Consider the following 24,485-nt stretch of genomic DNA (forward strand, 5'->3'; position numbering starts at 1 on the left):
ATGAGGGATCCTGGGCCAGAACCATCCAGCTAAGCTCTTACTGTATACCTGAGCTTTAGGAACTGTGTGAGATAATAAATGTTTGCTGTTTTAAGCTGCCAAATTTTGTTTCACAGTAAGAAATAACTGATACAATGACTCAGTTATTTTTAGCAAAAAAAAAAAAAAAATTATTGACCTTTTCAGATATATTTATGTAAATAAAGTGAATACAAACCTTTTATGAGGAGAGAATGTGTAGTAAAGAATTTGGCCTTACCCAAAGAGAAAATCTGGCCTTTATCCTTGGCTTCTGGGGAGTTATTTCTAGGCCCTTGGAATGTTATACCTGATAGGGATATCTTTGTTTGCCGGGGAGCCTAGAGTCATAGTGGATAGTCTAACAATGTAATTGAGGGTGGAGGCTGGCCACAACCCAAAACCAACAATGTGACTTAGGCTAAGGGCTGTGGAGACCTGGAAAGTTGATCTGAAGATTGAGATTAACCGTGTGGGCAATCAATCCATCACATCTATGTAATGGAGCTCCAATAAAAACTGAACACTGCAGCTTAGGCAAGCTCTCCTGGTTGGAAATACTCCCTGCATACTGTCACACACTGATGCCAGGAGACTAACGTATCTTGACAACATGGGGAGAAAACAATAGGAGCTCCACATTTGGTACTTCTCCTGGACTCTACTATATACTCCTCCCTTAGCTAATTTTAATTTATATTCTTTCCCTGTAATAAACTATAACCATGAGTGTAATAGCTTTTAGAGAGTTCTGTAAATCTAAGTAAATTATATGGTTTCGGGCATATGAGCCCAAACTGAGCTTGCAATTGGTGTCAGAAATGAGCAGCCTTGGTAACTGGTCCTAAAATTCTCTCAAAAAGGAGACTATTTTGTTTTATAATACTATATGAACACTGTGTTAAGGTCTTTACATTACTTCCTCAAAAAAAAAAAAATCTTTCCATTTCACAATTTCCAAACACAATTAAGTCTCAGAGAGGTTATGTATATATACATACAAGTCAGAGCAAGAATTTTGCTCCAAAGCCAGTATTCTTCCCATTTTCTAATAAACCTTCCCTCACCTTTCAGCAATTCCCTTTTATATCACTCTTGAGTAAGAAAACATCATCACTAACCCCAAATAAGCAGGAGTTATGACAGGACTACTGTATTTAGCTTTATAGTTTCATAGTGTTAGTGAGTATATTTCAATGATTCTGTTCTATCAAGGCATTTGAATCACAGGAATTATAGGTAAGTAATGTATTCTTGTCCAAAGAATTTCAACTTTGTGGATCAGTACTGTGGCTATAATCTAAAACAAAAATAAACCATAACTCAGATTAAAGAATGACAACTATATCATGCCCAAATCAAGTCTAAGAGACTGTATCAAAGGACACAGATTTTTTCTCCACAGCAAAACTGAACTTTGAGCACCTACATTTTTTTTCTACACACTAACTTATACAAAACTTAATCTGACAGAAAGGAAATATGGGGCGCCTGGGTGGCTCAGTTGATTAAGTGTCCAACTTAGCTCAGGTCATGATCTCACGGTTTGTGAGTTCAAGCCCTGCACTGAGCTCTCTGCTGTCAGCACAGACCCTGCTTTGCATCCTCTGTCCCCCTACCCTCTCTCTCTGCCCCTTCCTTCTCATGCTCTCTCTCTCTCAAAAATAAATAAACATTAAAAAAAAAAAGGAAATAGGAAGTCATCAATTTTGGGTTATGTTTTATATCTCTTATCCCACCATCCAAACTAAGACAACCACTTAAGCTTCAGGACAGGTCATGTCTCCACCACAAATATAAAATAGATACCCCATTCTCCACTTCCAGCAGACAAGGCAACTTGGTGCAGCTCTCACTTTAAGGTTATATTTCAGACTTTTTATCTAGTCACCATTTCAGATGTTTTGAAGATGAGCATCAGCTGGCCTGACATCAGCAGGGAAAGTACTGTTAAACTGATTCCTGCAATGCCCCAAAATATTTCTTCTCTTTAAACTATATTTGCTTTTAAAATAGATGGTGGCAATTGTGAGAAGATAACACACTCTTATCTAGGTTGAAAGAAAAACCTTAAATAGAAACACATGAAACTCTAAAGCCTCTAGTATGAGAGATACCAAATTTTCCTTACAAGCTTACATTAATCAATTGGCAAATTTTGTGATTAAATGCACAGCAAAAGCTTAATCCACAAAAAAGCTTTTAAAATAAAATTAAAAAATGAAGCATATGTGAAACCTATTTAAAATGTTAAAATTTTGAGATGCCTGGGTGGCTCAGTCGGTTGGGTGTCCAACTTCAGCTTGGGTCATGATCTCGCGGCTTGTTCAAACCCCATGTTGGGCTCTCTGCTGTCAGTGCAGAGCCTGCTTTGGATCCTCTGTCTCCCCTTCTCTCTGCCCCTCCCCCACTAGCACTTCTTCTCTCTCTCTCTCAAAAATAAACAAACATTAAAAAAAATTCTTTTTTTAATTAAAAAAATAAAATGTAAAGATCTCATCTTGTGAGTGGAACAAAGCAGGCTTATTAATGCATGGCCATTTTCTATATGGTAGTTGGCTGTGATACTATATCATAAAAAGAAAAAAGAATTCAGAAAATTTTCAAAATTCTGATCAAAATATATCCCAGATCCAAATTAACATTCTGCATAATCTCTCTGAAAGGATGAGTCAATATACCTTTACATTCACAGATCAGAATGATTACAGGACTTCTGGACCAAATTGAGACACTTGAGAGTAAAAGGAAAATTAACCAGATAGGAGGAGGGGATAATAGGCATAACAGAAACTGTCCATGGCAAACTGGTACACACGGTTTCCATACTGAAGTTCTATTCATGAGAGAAGGCGGTCTTTAGGAGAACCCCAATATCAAATTTATCTAAGTGACAAAGATAGGCTGACATTTAACTACGGTGTACCTCAGTTTTGTTACTTGTAAAATGGATATGTTACTCTCTCACCTACTTCATGTTACTTCACAGATATAAAGGCTGCTTAGTCACTGTGAAATATTAAACACTTAGCAAATGTGGGGCGCCTGGGTGGTTCAGGAGGTTAAGCATTTAACTCTTTGGCTCTGGTCACGATCTCAGGGTCATGAGATTGAGCCCTGCGTTGGGCTCCGTGTGGAGCTTGGAGATTGCTTAGGATTCTCTCTCTCTCCCTCTGTCCCTCCCCCATTCATGCTTGCTCTAAGTAAATAAATAAAATTTTTAAAAAACCCACAAAACACTTAGCAAATGCAATATGCTGAAGGCATCACCCCTAATGAAAACTAGTATCAACTAGAGAGCTTGAGGTGTTTTTTTTCTCAAAGATATTAAGAAGTCCAGAAATATCTGAAGTTCTTTGAGCACTCATGAATACAATCCAAGTCTGTTTTACACATATACATTATACATCTCTATTATTTTTATCATATGAAAGGTTCTTTTTCAAATATGATGGCATTTTCCTCTTAAAACCTTCTATATAATTTAAATTAAGATTCTTAAAATATATGTATTTTAGCAAAAGAAAATCATACAGGAACTGCTAACATATTAAAAGACGTAGATTAAGCTATTTTAAACACAGACAATTCAATTACTATCTTGATTCAGGGCTAATAAAAGCATTAATTTCTTATGGAATTATCTGTATGAAATAGAAGAGTGATTTCAGCAATGCAACTGTACAGTACAACAGTAATAGTAATGATATATATTAACATGGCTAGATTACGTACCACATGTGGGTGTATGTGGAGGTCAACATCAACCACCACTGAAATACACCATTCACTCGCATAAGTGTTAGCGGCAGTTCCAGCAAGCATTTATAACCTGAAAGCATGCTCCCTGAAGCAAGAGGCAATAAATCTGTTTCACGTACATCTTATCATTGGCACCTATTATTATGATAACCACCTTAATGGTAACTCAAAGGTGCTTTTAACTAATTACCATTTTTATTTACACTGATAAAATCAAAAATATGTACTGGGGAATTAAAATGGGAAGAGAAATAAAATGCTGATGTAAAGACATTATTTTATAGGTAAATTTTTGAGTTACTTTAATGTTCTAGTATTCTAATGGTCAAAAGGTGTGAAACATTAACATATTAACTCCACAAAAATACTCAGTGAAAGGCCTACTGCAATAATAATGACAATCTGCTAAGATTTATGGAGTATTTACTACATATCAGCATGATAAGAACTGATGTACAGAAACAAAGGACATATAATCCTTTTCTCTGGGATGCTCATTCCAGTGATCCCTCTCAATAAATTGGTATAATGCTTAAATACGTTAATATTGATCTGTGTGTGAGTTTCTCAGAGAACTTTCTGATTTATTATTTTAATTTATCTTGGGATCTCCTGAAAAGCTTTTTATTATTAGGCGGATCATTTAGAAGACCTTTTGAGGTCCTTTCCATTCCTATGACATAACTGTCAATGCTAACTGACCCTCAGATTCCATGCATGATTTCCGAGCTGACTTTTTTCAGTATTCAAAAAGAAGAAAGTCTGTCAAGGAACAGGTTTCATAAGCAATGATCTCCATACCTGATAGAGGATGAGAACCAAGAAACTTTTTACAAATAAGAATTCCCAAATTCCAAACCAGATTACTAAATCAGGATCTCTAGAGTTGAGATCTGAAAACCTGAATTTTTAAAAACTTCCAGGTAGGTCTGATGGATGATAAGCCAGATTTGGGAACTACCCCCCCCCCCCCAGAAAAAGGTAAATTTTGAAAATCAGACACATTAGCTTCAAGATTCCAAATGTTATAGAACTGATGGGCTAATAGAATACTACACTATTCACTTCTGAACATGGAATAATTATACACAAATAGAGCTTCAAATAAATATGTCTACCAGCTAGTTTTATTCACAGGGCTTTTTAAATAACACCAAAAAAAATGTTTCTAACTAGAAATTAATATAATAAAATCTATTTGAAGTAAACCTCATGGTTGTTTAGTACATTAAGATATCTTTATGAAAAGCTTCCCTAAAGAAGCATTATTTTGAGGAAATAATTTTACCTAATTATTCACAGAAACTACTAACTCATTACTGGAGACATGTGCTTTCCCTTCATCAATTTTACAGATTTTGGAACTAAAAGGCATTTTCTGAACACTCAATCCCATGATTTTTGGAAGAGGGAACACAGGCTCAGAAAGGTTGAAGTAATTTACTGAAGGTCACACAACTACCTAGTAGCAGAGCCAGGACTGGACTAGATCTCAAGTCTTCTACAAGGTGCTCTTCCTTAAACAGTAAAAACATAAAAATTACCATTTTTCAAGATGTTTAGGGAAAGGTCTACCAACTTCTAGATTCAGAAGCTGAATTTTTCTCTGTAGGATTGTGATCTACTTTTATTTTTAATTTGTTTTTTTAATGTTTTATTTATTCTTGAGAGAGAGAGAGAGAGGGAGGGAAGGAGAGGGATAGCATGAGCGAGGGAGGGGCAGAGCCTGACGTGGGGCTCAAACTCACAAACCATGAGATCATGAGCTGAGCTGAAGTTAGACACCCAAATGACCCACCCAGGCGCCCCTGTGATCTACTTTTTGTTGTGTTTCTGTGCTCGTTCACTAACGTGTCTACAAAAAATACATATTAATAATATGAGAAAGTTTAAGAAAATAAAATCTTACCATTTCATCTTGTGTTCCATGGCGATCAAACTGGTAAAATGATGCTACATGAGTGATGATCCACCAACTAAAACCTAATGGATCCCTGGGCTGGATTATAGGCACAGAAGGTCGTCTTCGGTCACTTGATTTGTCAAAGAATGTTTTAAGCAGTTTATTCAACCAGTTCCAAAATGACTATACAAAGAGAGGTAATATGATTCAATTACACTAAGAACATAACCTTTGGTTTGGGCTTTTTTCTCCATTTGTATAATAATATATACACACAAAAGAGAAAAAAACCCATGTATGTGAAATTTAAAGAATAAAAATACACAGGTTAAGAATTATTAGAACATGATTAGCACTCTAGAAAGATCCTATGTGTTCCACAATCACATCTTCTGCCATCCAGGGGAAATGATTATCCTGACCTTCATCATAAATCATCTTCTTGTTTTTTAAGTTTTGCCACACAGGCCTATAAGCCTAAATCATATACAGTTTGGCTTCCCATCACCACTTTTTTATCCATGTTTGTATTCTTAAGTGGCCTAATTCTATTCTTTATAACTTGCTTCTTTTCTCAACATCGTGTTTCCGAGATTCATCCATATTGTGTATAGGCCTAGTTCATCAAAGTATTCCAAAATATGACTATATGATGAACCATTTACCTGATACACTGTTGTTGAGCATTTGATGAGTTTTAGTAAGTTTTTTTTTCTAGTAATTTGTTCCATCTCATAGACATTTTCAAGTTATTAGGCATACAGTTAATGACAATATCTCAACTTTTAAAAATATCTGCAAAATCTGGTCATGTTCCTTTTTAAATTTTTAGTATTGACTGTGTAATCATTTCAAGAGAAATTAGCCAATTTTAGTAACTTTTAAAGAACCAATTTTTGACTGTTTTAATCTTTTTCTGTTTTGATCTTTGTTATTTTTAATTTTACAAATTTGTGTTAGTTTTATTTGCTACCTTTTACTTTCTTTGGGTTTATTATGCAGGGATTTTTTTCCCTAACTTCTTGTATGATGAATTCTTTTTAAGTTTATTTACTTATTTTGAGAGACAGAGCATGTGTGTGAGTGGGGGAAGGGCAAAGAGGAAGAAAGAATCCCAAGCAAGCTCTCAGCTATCAGACCAGAGCCCCAAATGGGGCTCAATCTCAGGAACTGTGAGATCACAACCTGAGCCAAAATCAAGAGTCAAATGTTTAACTGAGCCATTGAGGCGCCCCTATGATGAATTCTTAGCTCGTTAATTTTCAGCTTTTCCCCCCCTCTAACACCTGTATTTAAAGTTATAAATTTCAGGGCTCTGCAATGGCAGAGGCTGATGGAACTCTCCCTCTCTCTCTACCCCTCCCTACCTGAGAGAGCTCACTCTCTCAAAAATAAATTAAAAAAAACCAACAACATAAAGTTATACTTTTCCCTCTTTATCTTTAGCTGCAGTCCCAAAGCTTTAACTAGTAGTATGTTAGTTATCATTTACTTCAAAAAATTTTACAGTTTCCATTATATTTTCTTTCACCTATGGGTTAGAAATGTATTTCAATTATTTCTAAGCATATGTGTATTTCTTCTTGTAATTCAATTTTTATTTTCATTTAATACTATGTTCTTAGCCACATAAAAATTTAAATTTGCTTTATCTTCCTGATAAATTGAACCTTTTATCAGTACAAAATGACCTAATGCTCTTACTGGTTTTAAAGTCTAATTTTCTCTAATGTTAGTTTAACATATTACATCTTTTTCTATCAATTCTGAACTCTTCTATAGTTTGTTTTAGCTTATCTCTTATAAACAGCTTACATTCTATTCTGACAGTATATTTTTTTAAATGAGCATTTAGTAGTCCACTAATGTAATGACTCCTACATTCAGTTTTAAATCTACCATCTTATTCTGTATTTCTATTTGTATACCTATTTTTTCCACAAACACCTCCTTCTTGAGTTCTTTTGGGTTAAATATTTTTCTTTTTTCCCCCTCCACTGGCTAGTACGTTAGTCTACTTTCTCTTCTTTCAGTGATTACCTTACAAATAACAGCATATAGGCAAATGTCTTCATAAGTTAATACATATCTTCGTTCTCCTCTTAAAATAAGTACCTTAAAATACTCATTATGCCCTATCCAATTTCTACACCAGTATTACTGTGTACTTTAACTATTTCTTAATTCAAACAGATTATATTACTGACTTATACAAAACATTTACTATTTTCTTTGCACTTTATTCCTTCATACATCACACCACCTCTGCCCTGCCCCCAACTCCCCCAATTCAGGCACCATTCTTCTAAAATACCTCTTTTATAAATTTTTTTTTTACATTTATTTATTTTTGAGACAGAGAGAGACAGACCATGAACGGGGGAGGGTCAGAGAGAGGGAGACACAGAATCTGAAACAGGCTCCAGGCTCTGAGCTGTCAGCACAGAGCCCGACACGGGGCTCGAACTCACGGACCGCGAGATCATGACCTGAGCTGAAGTCAGCCGCTTAACCGACTGAGCCACCCAGGCGCCCCTAAAATACCTCTTTTAGAATTCCCTTCAATTCTGTTTCACTGACAGTAGCTTTGTTTCACCTCACCCTTGAAAGATTTCACTGGTGAAAAATTTTAAGTTGACAACTACTTTGCTTTAATACAATGAAAATTAACATTCCCACTGACCTCCACTGCTGTTGAGAAGTCAGCTGATAGTCTAATTGACATTCTTTTGAAGGTAACATTTTTCTGTCTGAACGCTTGCAGCTCTTCTCTTTGTCTTTGATGTTCTGCAGTTTCACTATGATGTATCTAGGTCTGTTTTGTTTTGTTTTTTTTTTTAATCCTAACTGGAATTGATTTTCTTAATGCGACAGCTTTTCTTAACTATGGAAAATTTTCTGTCATTTTCTCTTCAAGTATTTTCTCTGTTCCACTTTCTACTTCTTTGGAGCTACAATTAAAAGCATTATCATATCCCCTCTATTCTCACATGCTGCATGTAGCCACCAGGTCTCTTCTATTTCCTATAATCCATAATAGTTCTTCAGTTATTATCTTTCCTGACCTTGACATTTTTGAGGAGTACAGGTCCATTATTTAGATTTAACTTAAGGTTCTTCATAATTAGATTCACATTATATATTTTTGGCAAGAATACCAAAGACACATTTTTCTTCTTTAAGTGCATCACATCACACACTGAAGGTACATAATATCCATTTGTCCTATTATTGGTTAACTTTGGTCATGTGGGTAAGGTGGTATCTGCCAGATTTTCTAAACTGTAAAGTTACTGCTCCCTTTGTAACTGATAGTGTAGATACTTATCCAGCTGTAAAAATATTGTTTTTCGTCATACTTCTGGCAGCCATTGAGGATTCTTGCCTGAAACAGTTACTAAGGAAGTTGTCAACTGGTGATTTTCTAATTCTATCACCAACATCTACATTTATTAGGAGGAGTTTCCCTTCTCTCCATTTATTTTTCATTTATACCAGTATGAATCCATAAAGTCTTACTGTATAGATTACAATCCTTTGCTATCATTTATTTTGTTTCTCAAATTATCCCAGGTTTAGAGTGTGGGAGATCATCATGTTGGCTCTTTTGTCCTTCAGAGGTGTCTTCTTTATTTTCTGAGTACCTCCTTAGTTTCTGGTACAAAATGTTCCAGGTTCATTTTTTTCTTTTCATGCCCCAGCCTGGAAGACCAGTCATTTGCCAAAGGAACTTTGTTTCTTGTCATTGGAGGTTGGTCTTCAAAACCAAGACATTGCAGTTTCCTGTTACTCAAATACCATCATTTGTAGGCCCACCTATTGGATAAGGTAGGAAATGCATGTATGCACATGTCCATGTGTGTGCGCACACGCACACACACGCACACACACACACACACACTCACTTCTAGTTCTGATGATTAAAAACCATTATTTCATACTAATATCTCAAATTCTATTCCTACACATTATCTTTCACTCTACCTTTCCCTGTTTCCATATCTGTAACTCAATTTTCCAACAGTGGCAAAGTTGGCTCTTAATCACCCATAATATATTAATTTGCTCAGTCCTAGAACCCAAATAAAGATTTAAAATTGCTAATTCATATATAGCACTGTAAGACAAATCTACAAACGAGTCCAGTATTTGCAGTTCATTACAATTCTTCTGTCTTTAGCCTTAGAAAAGTAGTGCACTCCAAATTGTCTAGGTCAGTCCTCCCCCCACATCACTTCTCCCATGTGTTACTCACTTATAATACAGTTCGGTTTAGGTGTTTCTCTTTATGTTCCAATGAATCCCTCTTCCACGCACCTTAATTTATTTCTGGAGTATGTCCAAGTTTAGCACAGTTCTAAAATCATAACACATTCAAACCCTTCCACTGCACTGTCCCTCACCAATCTCCCATTCCTACCCACCGATTTCATAGTTCTGATTTGTCTTTCCAGTATTTATCTGTGCACAACTAATCATATGCATTTACTATTTTCCCCATCTTCATACACAGAAGGTAGCATCCTATAAATATTCTTCTGCACTTTGCTTATGTAACAATAAATCCTGGAAATCAAATGCTTCAGATATTTTATTCAGTCTATTGAACACAGTACTCCAATGTGCTGATATACCATGGTTGGTTCAACTAGTCTGTGTATGGGCCGTTAGGTAGTTTCTCATATTATGCTTTTATAAACAATGCACTAAAGAGCCTGATGCATATGCATTTTTTCTGAATTGCTAGACGTATATACCAAAAATAAACTCCTAGAAGTGGGATTGCCAGGGTGAAAGTTATAAAATCCTTGGCCCATACATTTTGAATCTTTGTGGGGTTTTGGGTGTTTTTTTGTCTTTTTGTTTTTGGTATTAATGATGTTTTTATTTCACAGAAGATTTCTTTAACAATCTTTCTGTGACACTTAAACGTGACAACATATATAAATTTATACATATATGTGGCAGCTAAAATATAATTTGTACTGGTCAGAAACGCTATGATATTGCACATGGTACAGCACCGGTGTCCCCTGCCTCATTCATGGCAATTTGGGGAGTACACATAAAATATATTTAGGTCTATTTCCCCAAAGAGGAGTGAATTAATTCAGCTATTTCTTTTCTTTCTTAAATATGCACTTTCTTACATAATCGTGTGGTAGGAAAAAACATGAGTTGTAGCACCAAATAAATCTGCATTTGAAGTCCAGTTTATCATATTCTGTTATTTGAACAGTTTACTTAACCTCACACCCACTCTACTTTCTGGCACATAAGAAATATCACTCAAGGATTATTTATTAGCTTTCCTTCTGTGAAACTGAAATCTAATTGACGTTTACTAGATAATGAGTGTTGGGTTTTCAGGAAAACAGTCATACAGATAGATCTACAAAAGCTATGTGTTTAGAATATTTCCTGGAACACAATTATGTCCTTGACCAAATTAGTTTATTTACATTCTTGGAATTCCCACATAATTTGAGGTGTATGTGAATTTGCAAACCTTCCTGAGCCTCCAAGAGGGTTCCCTAATTGCTTTATACACTGTCCCCTTGGGAAACATCATCCTGTTGGCTTCACAAAGGTCAGCAGGAGCACAGGCAGATATGAAAATAACTTAAAAGCCCTGAACTGCCTCTCCCCTTTAGATAATTTCCTTAGAACATTAGTTCTTTGAACACAGACCTGATTGCAGAAAATGTCTCTTCCTCAGCAAGAAAACTCCAAATCCCATTCAATCTTCACCTACCACATTCGGTGGGGGGGATGCCAGGGAGTAGGGAGAAGGAATTAAATACTTTACGGAAAAATGTTAGTGTGTATATGCATGCGCACATACGCATGTTTTCTTCTTTTAAAAACATAATGAGGGGGGCGCCTGGGTGGCTCAGTAAGTTAAGCGCCTGACTCTTGGTTTCAGCTCAGGTCATGATCTCACGGTTAGCGACTTTGAACACCACAACAGGCTCCATGATGACAGCTAAGCACCTACTTGGGATTCTCTCTCTCCTTCTCCCTTGCTTGCACTCTTACACTCTCTCTCTCAAATAAACAAAAAAAGTTAAAAAATGTAAACATAATGAGGGTATTGTATAAATTAATGTTGTCACATCGTAAAGTTTAAAAATCTTTGTACAACATAAAGAAAGAAAAAAAGTCTCTGCCTTCAGCAGTCTGGAAAGCTGTTAAGAACAGGCCCTGTGTGGAGCTTAGACTGCTGTCAACATTCAGGGAATGATCATGTCTTCTGTGATATCATTAACTCCCAGGTGGATGAGGAAGGGAAGCAGCCCTGTTCTTGAAATTTTCAATTGCTTTTTCTGTTTTTCTTTCTTGGTTTATCCACATCCATCTCGGTCCCCAAAGACACTGCATGTCAGATAGTACAAGGAATAATTTTCAACTAGCTTCTTTGCTGTCTTAGAAGAAACTTTTTGCGGTTTTGTTTCCTTTGGGTTTGGTCACTTTTTCTTGGTCTTGAGCTTTCTATCAAGGGAGTGAGTATGTCATAGTTCCAGTCCATATAATCTCTGTAGAGTGAAAGATGGGACCTACAACACTTTTCTCTAAGCTGAAGGCTTGCTCTGTTGTGGCATATTGTTTATTCATTATGGAGGCTGAAGTCCAAGATCAGGGGTCCTTCTCTAGACAGCAGACTTCTGGCTGTGTCCTCACAAGGAGGAAGGCTCTTTGAGTCTTTTAAGATATTCCATTGTTACCTTCTGTTGTTTTTGAAAAGCCTAGTGCAGGTCAGATTACTTTGCTCTTTCAAGTTATTTGGTCTTTTCGCCTAGAAAATTTGAGGATTTCCTACAGGACCTAAAGTCATGTTTGAAATCAAACAGTTTTAGTATGATATGACTTGGGATGAATTATTTGGAGTTAATCTTACCAGTTACCTGGTAGGCCCCTTCAATATATAGAATTAGCTCTTCTTTTTTTCCCCCAATAACTGTTTTCTTGGATAATAGTTTTGAGTGTTAGCTACACCCTATTGTTCTGTTTTCTTCTTTAAAGACTCCATTTACACATATGGCTATTTCCTTTTTGCTTACCTTCCATTTCAGCTATTTTCTAATTCTTTATATTCCTTGGATGTTTTCTGCCTTTCTTTCATATCCCTGATTAAATTTTCATTTGAGTGTATTTTTCTTGGGCACCTTGTAATTTAGTCAACTCTAAATTTATTTTTTCTTTCATTTCTCTCCTGCATTCAATTTATTCTTTCCATTCATTTCTGGCTTTTACTCTACTTCTTTTTAACACCTGAGTATCTTATGCAGGGTGTTTTTTTGTTTTTTTGTTTTTTTTTTTTTTTTTATAGCTCCAAATGTTTGTCTATTTAATCCAGTTTGGATTAAAATTAAAATTAAAATTTCCTTCTGCTTCAGGGGTGCCTGGGTGGCTCAGTTGGTTAAGCGTCTGGCTCAGGTTATGATCTCACAGTTCGTGGGTTCCAGCTCTACTTCAGGGTTAGCTCTGTGCTAACACCTCAAAGCCTGGAGCCTGCTTTGGATTCTATGTCTCTCTCTCTCTCTCTCTCTCTCAAAAATAAACATTAAAAAATTTCCTTCTGATTCACAGTTGTTTCTTGTGCAAAGGGTGTATCAGCTAAAGTGTTTCAATGCTGTTTTCTAGTAGTAACTTTATAAAGACTTGTATCAAAGTTTCCTTTTCCTTTCTTTCATTTAGTAAATCTGGACTACTTTAAAAGATTTCTAGTCCAGTGGAGGCCTCTTTTGTCAACGTACCAAAGTCCCATTTCTTTCCTGAATTTCCTTTTTCTTTTTTGGTGGTGACATTGGTAGGAGACTGGGTATGAGAACTTTGATTTGTTTTTTCTTTTCTTTTACAAGATCATTTTGTTTTTACTTCCTATACCTTTCACCACCCAATCACCAAGACTATCATTCCTTTTTTGCCTTTTTATTCTCCAGAATCCTACCTTCAAAGACTACTTACTCATGTCATGTACACACTTTCATGTTCTATCCTATAGTCAGTTCTCTGACCTACAAGGAAGGTCAGAAAGGTCAGAATGACCAACTTTCTCAGTATATTCACAACCTGGCAATGGTTTTATCTGATGACTGATGTCACCTATCTGATGACTACTGCTAGCTCCCTTCTTCTCTCCTCCAAGTTTTTTTTTCAGACTGCCCTTGCTTCCTATAAAGTTTTATGGTAGAGCTTTGGTGGTTTTTACCTTTAACTTAAAACCCTTTTATCACTCCTATCCTGTAGTTAAGCTATCAACATTTTTGTGTGGTTTTATTTGTTCTTGCTGTTCTATATTTTGGGGGAGTTACTTGGGAAGATTTAGGTGTAAGCAGTCATCCAATGTCCATGGCTGCTTAGAAGTCACTGGCTTGAAATTTTTACTACAATCTATGCAACACCAACTCAGGCTATAAACCTGAGGGCTGGCTTGCAATAACAAATACACTGAAGCAATTTCAAACTGCAAAATATTAGAGTAAAGGGCTATTTTCCTTATAAATTTAGTTGAGGTCCTAGTTCCTCTTTTGGGGGGCCCAGAACTAAGGGCAGCTAGTGTATTAGTAGGGTACCAACTTGGGTCGACTCTGACTTTGTCTTCTTGTACCTTCTACGTACAAAAGCTAATGTTCAAGTTTACACAATTTAGCAACTGTCTATAAGGTCATGGGGCAGCTTCAGTCTTCAGCTGACGTGAGTTCCCACCTACATTCAGTATTTGGCCTCAGGACTTCTCACTTTCTACAAGCTCACTAAAACATGCAAATGTTTATTGTATGATGATACCCAGTATGATTAGATTATTTTTTCAGCAGGAAGGTTAAAATGTCTTACTATTAGGCATGGCAAATTTGAACCTGAATTTAAAAATAAAATAGCCTTCAAAATCTGTGAATGATATCAATTACTTTTTACTTGTACTACAAAAAATTAAATGCCTTCAGATTTTCATTATTTTAAGACAAGTAAGTCTGGTTACTATATAAAATGAATAACATATAAATAATTTAGGTCAAACGATAAATATTACTATGCAAATTTCTACAGTATAATATTTTAAAATTACACCTACTATATGAAAACTAACAGCAACAAGTACGAACCTGCACTATATGTGGTCTATATGTTCAAGTCTGAAATTGGTAAAATAAGAATTGTAAAGAAATATAAAATCCTTAAATAACAACAAGCTTTACAGAAAATGGAAAAACTGATATTTACCATGTCAATGAAACAAAATATGCTGGCAAATGATCAAAGGAAAAAATCCTGAGACTGTAATACTGAAATCTCACCAAAGAAAGCTGAACTCTACTGAAAAGCCAAACTGCAAGCAAAAAAGAATTTTTTTACTTGATTATAAGATATGTTAAGTTTATACTTAAATTTACCGCTGAAATAATAAACTGAAAATAAATATAATACTTGTAAACTCATAAAAGTATGTTTGTTATTAGAATGAGATAGTAGCACCCAAACCCCAAATTGTGGACAATCAGAAAATTCTGAAATCCATTAAAATCAAAGACATTTTCATATAACATAAACAATTTTAAATATCATTTCACGATGAATTCTTTGTTCGTACTTCTGCCTATGAATATTTCTTTTTTTCTACTAATCCACAACAGCTGAATAAATAAAGCCCCATTCTGAAAGATTTGGCCCAAAATGAGGTCAAAGAAAATTTCTCATGCTCTCCTTAGCACTTTCTTTCTCCTTCCTTGAAATAAGATGCCATAAAATTCTTTAATAAAAACTTATTTTAGGAGTGCCTGGGTGGCTCTCCTAAAATAAGTGGGTTAAGCGTCCAACTTTGGCTCAGGTCATGATCTCGCGGTTTCTGAGTTCAAGCCCCGCCATCGGGCTCTGTGCTGACAGCTCAGAGCCTGGAACCTGCTTCGGATTCTGTGTCTCGCTCTCTCTCTGCCCCTCCCCTGCTCACGCTCTGTCTCAAAAATAAATAAAACATTAAAAAAAAAAACAAAAAAAACTATTTTATTTCTCTTCAAATCTAAATCTGCCATATTTCCTAACTTGTTTTCTGGATTACTAGACAGTATGAAATATTTTAGCCTAAAAGATTCTTGATAGGAAAACAACAAAAAACTTGTGAAAATGAGTCAAATCTTGCACTTCTCCGAGATGTTTCATATTACCACTTCAGGGTTAAAAATATAGTATGTATTTAGGACTCAACTAATGATGTGTTTGGTGGTGGTGGTTGTTTCATTATAAACAAGAAACTTTGTAACATTTTTCTTGGCTAAAACCACTGCATAAATTCAATTTAAGAGTTAGGAACAATAATTAACACATCAATTTGACAACTTACCTCTGAAAGAGACCATTTACTTCTGTGTTCTAGAAGATGAATGAGTAGAACCCATAATTCTTTAATACATGGACATGGGCAGTGGTGACTCATTAATGCTTCAGAAGGCCTGACCTGTAGGGAAGAACCAAAATGAGTTCTTTAAAAGACAATTTTATATGCCACATACCTCGTTCCAAATGTTTTAAAAGAATGATTTAGATGACTTAACACTGATGTTCAATTACATAAATTGTTTATGAAAAATGTGCCATTCCATTAAATTTTAAAATAAATCACCATTTTAAAACCAAAAGTATACAACGAACTTCATTTTCAACTTTTAAAAAAGTTTGCTTTAATCACTGATGTTCAGCAAACTTTTCCCGTAAAGGGCTAGATAGTAAATATTTCAGGGAGATATAGTCCTTGTCACAACTACTCAACTCTGCCATTATTATGCAACATCAATCATAAATAATAGACTTAAAAAAAAAAAAAAAAGGTGGGCTGTGCTCAGTAAAATTTTATTTATAAAACCAGACAATGAGCTAGATATGGGCTCAGGGCATTGATTTCCTAACTTTGATCTAATTCATCAGCCACAACAGAAAAACTTCTAATAAAATGATTAGAAAACAAATTTAATCCATTGTAAAGCAAACTAAAAAATTTTTACAAGTCATAATAAATACAATTGTTGGGGACCTATAAAGGTTAAGCAATTTTAAGTTTTTTTTTTTTTCAACGTTTATTTATTTTTGGGACAGAGAGAGACAGGGCATGAACGGGGGAGGGGCAGAGAGAGAGGGAGACACAGAATCGGAAACAGGCTCCAGGCTCTGAGCCATCAGCCCAGAGCCCGACGCAGGGCTCGAACTCACGTATCGCGAGATCGTGACCTGGCTGAAGTCGGACGCTTAACCGACTGCGCCACCCAGGCGCCCCAAGGTTAAGCAATTTTAGATTAAGTATGTTTTTATCAAATATACCCTCAATGGTCCTACATAATGCAGAGTATATACACTATACTTGCAAGTACAGCTAGACTTCAGAAATTGATTATGCAATCACTACTTCACATATACTATATTCATGTTTCTAATGTAATACGGAGTAAAAGATAAAGTATTACTAACCCCTATTTGGTTAATCCACTAATTACATTAGTTGTAAAATTATGTAGACTAGACTTAAAAGACTTTGGTAATACATAAAACACAATCTAAATTATACAAAATTATAAATCCTCATTTCCTATAAGATTTGTGCTAAAAATCTGAAATAACTGATAATGATCTAAAAACTTCCATTGCTAGCAAATGAGTAGCTATATAGCACCTTTAAATCATTGTCTGCATTAAACACTCTGTTAGACACAATTTAGTAAAAACAAGTAATTCTCCCCATGATTCTAGACTTTTTGAAAACAAATAAAATTTCCCTTTACATTGTTCACTAATTTTAGTTAACTACTCATTTATTGTATTATGTAACAATAAATGTATTGTTAAAGGGCTGGACTCTCCTACTGGAACAGAAGTTAAATGTACAGTTATTGTCATAAACATCTTGTTTTTATTTATTTTTGACAAGATGGAAATTAAAAAAAAAAAACAAAAAAAAACGCCTCTGAAACATTAATTTCAGCCTGTACTAAATGTTTAAATCAAATTCTTTTCCCAGTCAACTCCCAGATAATAATAAATATAAAATTAGGAGAGTTAACAAGTAAACAATTTCAGTTTAAATTCTTTTTTTTTTTTTTTTTTTTAAATGGTCCAGTTTCATTCTTTTTTTTTTTTTTTTAATTTTTTTTTTTCAACGTTTATTTATTTTTGGGACAGAGAGAGACAGAACATGAACGGGGGAGGGGCAGAGAGAGAGGGAGACACAGAATCGGAAACAGGCTCCAGGCTCTGAGCCATCAGCCCAGAGCCCGACGCGGGGCTCGAACTCACGGACCGCGAGATCGTGACCTGGCTGAAGTCGGACGCTTAACCGACTGCGCCACCCAGGCGCCCCTTCAGTTTAAATTCTTATAAACTACACACATTAAGGAGTACTTCCCTTAAGTATCAAAAATACAAATAAACTCTTAAAGCATTACCTTGTCATACCTGTTGAGTGACAGGCTTATTAAATCACAAAGAAGATTTTCACAATGTTCTTCAAATAGGCTGACATTAGTTAAATTGTCTCCTGCCAGATTCATAAACTGATGACCATATATAACTTGCTCTAAAAATATAATAAAATATATTTTTTAAAACTACAGTAGATTTTACTAATTCAGAAGAAGGGAAAAAAACTATAGACCTTTCAACTGACTTACGACAAAACCGTAACACATAGTGTTAAAAGCAAGTTTCTTTGGAAATAAGTTAAATTTGAGGACAATTCCTTTCTTATATGATCACTAATAAACATTACCTAAAAAAGTTTTCAGTTCTCTCAAGTACCACTTAATAGACTTCTCTTTTCTTAATGTGGCCTTCTTTTTTTATAAAAAAATTTTTTTTTAACGTTTATTTGTTTTTGAGACAGAGAGAGACAGAGCATGAATGAGGGAGGGTCAGAGAGAGGGAGACACAGAATCTGAAACAGGCTCCAGGCTCTGAGCTGTCAGCACAGAGCCCGACGTGGGGCTCGCACTCACGGACCGCGAGATCATGACCTGAGCTGAAGTCGGCCGCTTAACCAACTGAGCCACCCAGGCACCCCTCTGTGTGGCCTTCTTTAAAAAGCAACAATGCAACATCATTTAAGGAAAAAAAAAGAGAGGAAACACTAAAAATCTTCACCAATATTTCTAACCAATAAAGACTTTAAAACATTTAACAAATGCTGATAAACTAATCACATACAATTGTTTCGTGGTATTGCTAGAGAAAACCAAGGTAACAGGTAAGTATACCTTAGAATATTGCTGTAAGGAAATCTTTGAAATACAAAGTCCACATGAGAGAATAAATTATGTATTTGTATACATGTTTGCATGTGTATATATGTAAGTGTACACACATACATGTATATACATTTGTGTATTTTTTAATTAGTTCATTGAAAAGCAGGTATTGAGATAATGGATGTCTTTATAACATAAGTAATTGAAAATTCACAAAAAATTACAGAATATTGCCAAGTTGTTAATGGAATCTAAAGATACCAGAGAGCAAGACCAAGAAATAAACAGGCAATATATGAAGTAAAAAAGTATTATCCATGATATAGATAAACTCCTACTAATTTTTTAAAAAAGAAACATTAACAAAAGACAATAATAAAGAAAATATTAAAAAAAGCAATAAAATTATGTAAAGATGTTCAACTTCACTGGTACTCAGAAAATTGCAAAATAGATTCAGTATTTTTCATGTATTAGTTGGCAAAAAATAAAAATAACTGATAATATCCACTACTGACAAAAGTGTGAGGCAAAGGCACGCTCATCATTAGTGTATATAAATTGGGGAAACCTATGGCAACTGAGCGTTTTCAATATTAAAGTTGAAGGCGAGGGCGCCTGGGTGGCTCACACAGTTAAGTGTCCGCTCTTGATTTTGGCTCAGGTCATGATCTCACGGTTCATGGGATCAAGCTCCACATTGAGCTCTGTGCTGACGGTGCACAGCCTGCTTGGGAATCTCTCCCTCTGCACCTCTCCCACTCTCTCTCTCAAAATAAATAAACTTAAAAAAAAAAAAGCTGAATGTGCCACTCCAATTCTAAGAATGTATTCTACAGAATAACTTGTACATGTATTCAAAGATGTATATATATACAAGGATCTTCTGTGAAATATCATTTGTAGTATCAAAAAAATAGAAATAACTGAAATATTAAATAGACTTGGCTAAATAAATTGTGACAGAGCCAAAACATATAGGCCGTAAATGAATAAAGTAGAGCTATATGTACTAACATGAACAGATCTCTAAAAACTATTAAATAAAACATTATACAAAACACTATGACAATACTAATTGTGGTTAGTTCGAAACAAAGACAAAAATTCTACCCATGAGTTTCTATATATGTATACCAACAGAGAGTAAGTATGGAAAGATAAATGGGCCAAACTGTTCTCTTGAAAAAAGGAATAAGACTTTGACTTTTTACTTTGGTTACTATTTGAGTTAAAATTTTAAAAACTTAAAAAACCCAGAAAGCACTTATTACCTGTAATTTTAACTCCTGAAACCAATATTACATTGTATGTTAACTAAAATGAAAAAAAAAAAAATCACCTGTAATTTTAAAAAAAATAAAGGTTTAGATTTAAAAAAGTACATAAATTAGAAATTCATAAACTTACTCAATTTTTCACCAAGCATGTGAAGAATTTCTAGCACCAGCCAATGGATATCTAAGTGGAGATGTAATAAATGCCATGATGGTGGAAAAAGCTGTGAATGACATTATCAACTGTGACTGAGAATTCGTAGTACTTTACTAGGTATTTTATAGCATGTCACAACACTCCTCCGTAAGCACAAGGATAAAGAACCAATTAACTACCCACTACTCAAAAGCTCAGGGAAAAACTCTGTCTTGCTCTTTAGAGGACTCTTTCACTAGAGTTCTTTGAAAGCATATTTTCTTCTGATACTTTAGGACAGACTCACCTTGGGGCTGCTTAACAGACTTATATTAAAGGTCCCTTCCAACCAATCTCTGATTTTACTATAGCTGCAAGGCAGTAAAATAATTTTTTAACCACTTATTTTCATCATTTTGTTTTAGACTTTCCTATAAAATATTTTAACAGGAGAACTTTAGACTATCATACAGACCCTAATGAGATGCTCATTAAGAAACTGAAGTTAAAAGCAGTGAAGAAATTTACCTTTCAACTCATGCATTAAGATTCAAATCTAATTCTATCTGATACAAAAGCCAGTGCCTTTAACTACTCTGCTGTAGTAGGGTTGTCAATAACCTCCCTCCAGCCAACACTTGGTATCACCTTAAAAATAAATACAATATACATGTTCTATTAAGAGAACAAGGAAGGGGCACCTGGCTGGCTCAGTTGGTAGAACTTGAAACTTTTGATCTTGGGGTTGTGAGTTCAAGCCCCACATTGGGTGTAGAGATAACTTTAAAAAAATAAAACCTTTAAAAAAAGGGGGATGAGAACAAAGAGGAATTACAGAGAGGGACTTGCTGTATCAACTATGCAAACAAAACAAAATGCTATACTAATAAAACAGTATTGGCTCAGGAATAGATAATAAATACAAACAGAAAAAAATAGGCAAAAGAGAAATAGATAAACCTGGTATCTTAAATCAGTGGGGAAAGCATGGGCCATTCAATAAAAGACCATTTATTAACTTATTCATTTGCAAGAAACTAAAGTTAGATTTCCCACCTCACAGCGTATTTTTAAAAAAGATGAATTAAAAAGATGAATGTTAGGGGCGCCTGGGTGGCTCAGTCGGTTAAGCGTCCGACTTTGGCTCAGGTCATGATCTCGCGGTCCGTGGGTTCGAGCCCCGCGTCGGGCCCTGTGCTGACAGCTCAGAGCCTGGAGCCTGTTTCAGATTCTGTGTCTCCCTCTCTCTCTGACCCTCCCCTGCTCATGCTCTCTCTCTGTCTCAAAAATAAATAAATGTTAAAAAAAAAATTAAAAAAAAAAGATGAATGTTAAAAAAAAGTATGTTTTTAACAACAGCACAGAGATGATACACAAGAAAAACCTGACAGATATAATTACATACAAAACTGCAACCATCTACCTAGCAAGGCAGCTTAATTGTCGAAAATAAAAAGTGAACTGATGAAAATATCTATAATATGTAATACCCACATTTCTAATAAAAAAAGTATCACTAATAAAAAAGTTCCTAGAAAGTAATAAAAGACAGATGCTTAACAAAAATAGCAATTAAATCAACACTTCTCATATATAAGATAGGTAAAATCCAAAAAACATAGTCATGAAAGATATTACTTTGTAAGATTTTTTTGTTGTTGTTTCAGAAAAGAAAAAGTACTTTAGTGTACGATTTTTTGTTTACATGTTGAAGACTACATTGCCCTGCTTTAAAAATTCAGTCTTCTGATCTTCAAATAACCTTTCTTTTCACATTTGCCTAATTAAAAAGCCTATGAATGGCAAAACTTAGTTTGAGAACCTTTCTTTGGACACAGTCTTTATTTCTGCTGCTAGATAAATTATTTTTATTTTCTTATGCACTTCATGAATATTCAGAAAATATAAACCAGTCTAATTTATAGAGGCCAAAATGAAGGAAGAATATCCCTCCTTCCATAATCTATCCATGAATTTTCATTAAGTAACATGATTAAAAGCAATTATCTATTTGCTTTCTACAGATTAGACAGATTAACCTGGGAATTCAATTGGGACTCTATTTACTTTTAATATTAAATATATTGGTCCCTGATAAGAAGAGTGCATTTTTTTTGTTATTGTTCTATTTCATAGAAATATATAAACATTTATTTGTACATTACATTTTGGCAAAGTTACATTCCTAAAAATAATGTTATTCAAACTGGTAGAGTCAAACAGAATGAAAGAAGTTGAGATTTCAGGGAATATTCCATAGGGAATTAAATTTGCTATTCATATAAGCTCACATTTTCCTATGAAGAATTTGTTAATTACATCTATAAACTGGTCATGCTATCAGTACAAATTTTTAAAAACCAAACTTCAGGGGCGCCTAGGTGGCTCAGTCAGTTGAGTTTGGCTCAGGTCATGATCTCACTGTGTTGGGATCGAGCCCAAGTCTGGATCCGCACTGCATGCATGTGCACGCTCTCTCAAAATAAATAAGCTTAAAAACAAACAAACAAACACCCCAAACTTCAGTAGGGATGATTACCACAGGTAGAAAAAAAGGGCACAATCAAAACAATCTTAAATCCTATTTCAGAAGGTTTCAAAGAACAGACATTATGATACAGTTTTAAAAGTGTAACTTGTATAAGGTGATCTTGAATCTTACTGTAATATATTTTTTTTTTTTAATTTTTTTTTCAACGTTTATTTATTTTTGGGACAGAGAGAGACAGAGCATGAACGGGGGAGGGGCAGAGAGAGAGGGAGACACAGAATCGGAAACAGGCTCCAGGCTCCGAGCCATCAGCCCAGAGCCTGACGCGGGGCTCGAACTCACGGACCGCGAGATCGTGACCTGGCTGAAGTCGGACGCTTAACCGACTGCGCCACCCAGGCGCCCCGAATCTTACTGTAATATAAACTAAGGTTTGCCCAAGCCTTTATCAATGGGAAAAATGATACAAATTTTTAAAAATGGAGGTTATTTTATTTGCTTTGAAACTTTTACACATTTGCACGTTATAAATTGGAATTGATAATAGCTATCACCGATTTAGTGCACATTATATTCTAAGCACTTTAATTTTAATGTACTCAATTGTCCTAAATAACTCTAGGAAGCTTTATCAGTTATACAATGGGGAAATTGAGTCAAGAGCTGTTACTTGCCCAACGGCACATAATTAAAAAGAGGAGCCAGAATTTCAACTCAGGGAGTCTGGGCTGCACTCTTGACTAATTTCCCTCATTCTTGAATGAATACTCTTTGTGTGAAGAAAAAACTGATGATTTAAAAATTAAATAAAACAAGTCAAACCTTAATCTGGTTTTGATTTACAAATGCTCCTAGATTAATATTGGGAAGTTCAGATAGATGTCCAACATATAAGAGTAATCCATGAAGCTCATCAACCAACACAGAGGGAAACTGTGCCTCCAAAGTCTCATAGGGATGGACAGGAACATGACTCTCAGCATTCTGTACTTTCAGGTACCTAAAAAACAATTACATACATAAATAACCAGAGTCTGGATGAACCTGAACTCAGAAATTCATGCGGTGATCAAGATACTCTTTTGATATCCTACCTAAAGATGAAAACTTTAACATAATGAAGAAATGTCACACACTGCTGCCTAATATTGTCTGCTTTGCTGTGTAGAATTGATATCTTCCCTGAAACAAAATAGATAAGTGTTACCATAGTTTAAATAACTGATCAGTGGGCAGTGACCAAAAAAAAGTTTTGTAAGCCATACAAGCAGCAATTCATCATTTGTGATTTCATCCCTTCAAAATTCATCACTATCATACATTCTGATTCCCACCAAAAGTAATTACCACTTTCTGCTCCCTGAATTTGTTTTAACATACCTCAGTGATTTTGTTTATACAGTTGTCTCTACCTGGAACTCCTCCTGTCCCCACAACTTTCGCCTACCTATTTTTTTCCTCATCTTTGTAGACCAAGATCTGGCATCACTCTGTGACAGGCACACTCACAGATGAAGCCCCTGGCTCCACAGCAGCTTATACAGGCCACTATTACTACACTTTTCCATGTACCACACTTATCTACGCTCGTGTGTCTGTATGTCCTACCAACTGCAAACTCCTCAGCAGCATATTTTTCCACTTTGATTCATTATCACCTTACACAGTACCT

At 35.2% G+C, this 24,485-nt stretch overlaps 1 protein-coding gene across 1 annotated transcript in view; it reads right to left on the minus strand.

Moving 5' to 3' along the window:
* Positions 1–24,485, minus strand: part of MMS22L (MMS22 like, DNA repair protein) — a 129,555-nt gene that overhangs the window by 100,474 nt on the left and 4,596 nt on the right. Inside the window, exons 5-10 of the mRNA XM_032593224.1 lie at positions 23,908–23,995; positions 23,636–23,813; positions 20,320–20,410; positions 18,112–18,242; positions 16,023–16,136; positions 5,690–5,866 (exon numbers count right to left, since the gene is read on the minus strand). Of these exons, the coding sequence (XP_032449115.1) occupies positions 5,690–5,866; positions 16,023–16,136; positions 18,112–18,242; positions 20,320–20,410; positions 23,636–23,813; positions 23,908–23,995 (779 nt within the window). The remainder of the gene's footprint in view (positions 1–5,689; positions 5,867–16,022; positions 16,137–18,111; positions 18,243–20,319; positions 20,411–23,635; positions 23,814–23,907; positions 23,996–24,485) is intronic.

The sequence above is a fragment of the Lynx canadensis genome, chromosome B2, assembly GCF_007474595.2.
Source record: "Lynx canadensis isolate LIC74 chromosome B2, mLynCan4.pri.v2, whole genome shotgun sequence".
Lineage (NCBI taxonomy): Eukaryota > Metazoa > Chordata > Mammalia > Carnivora > Felidae > Lynx > Lynx canadensis.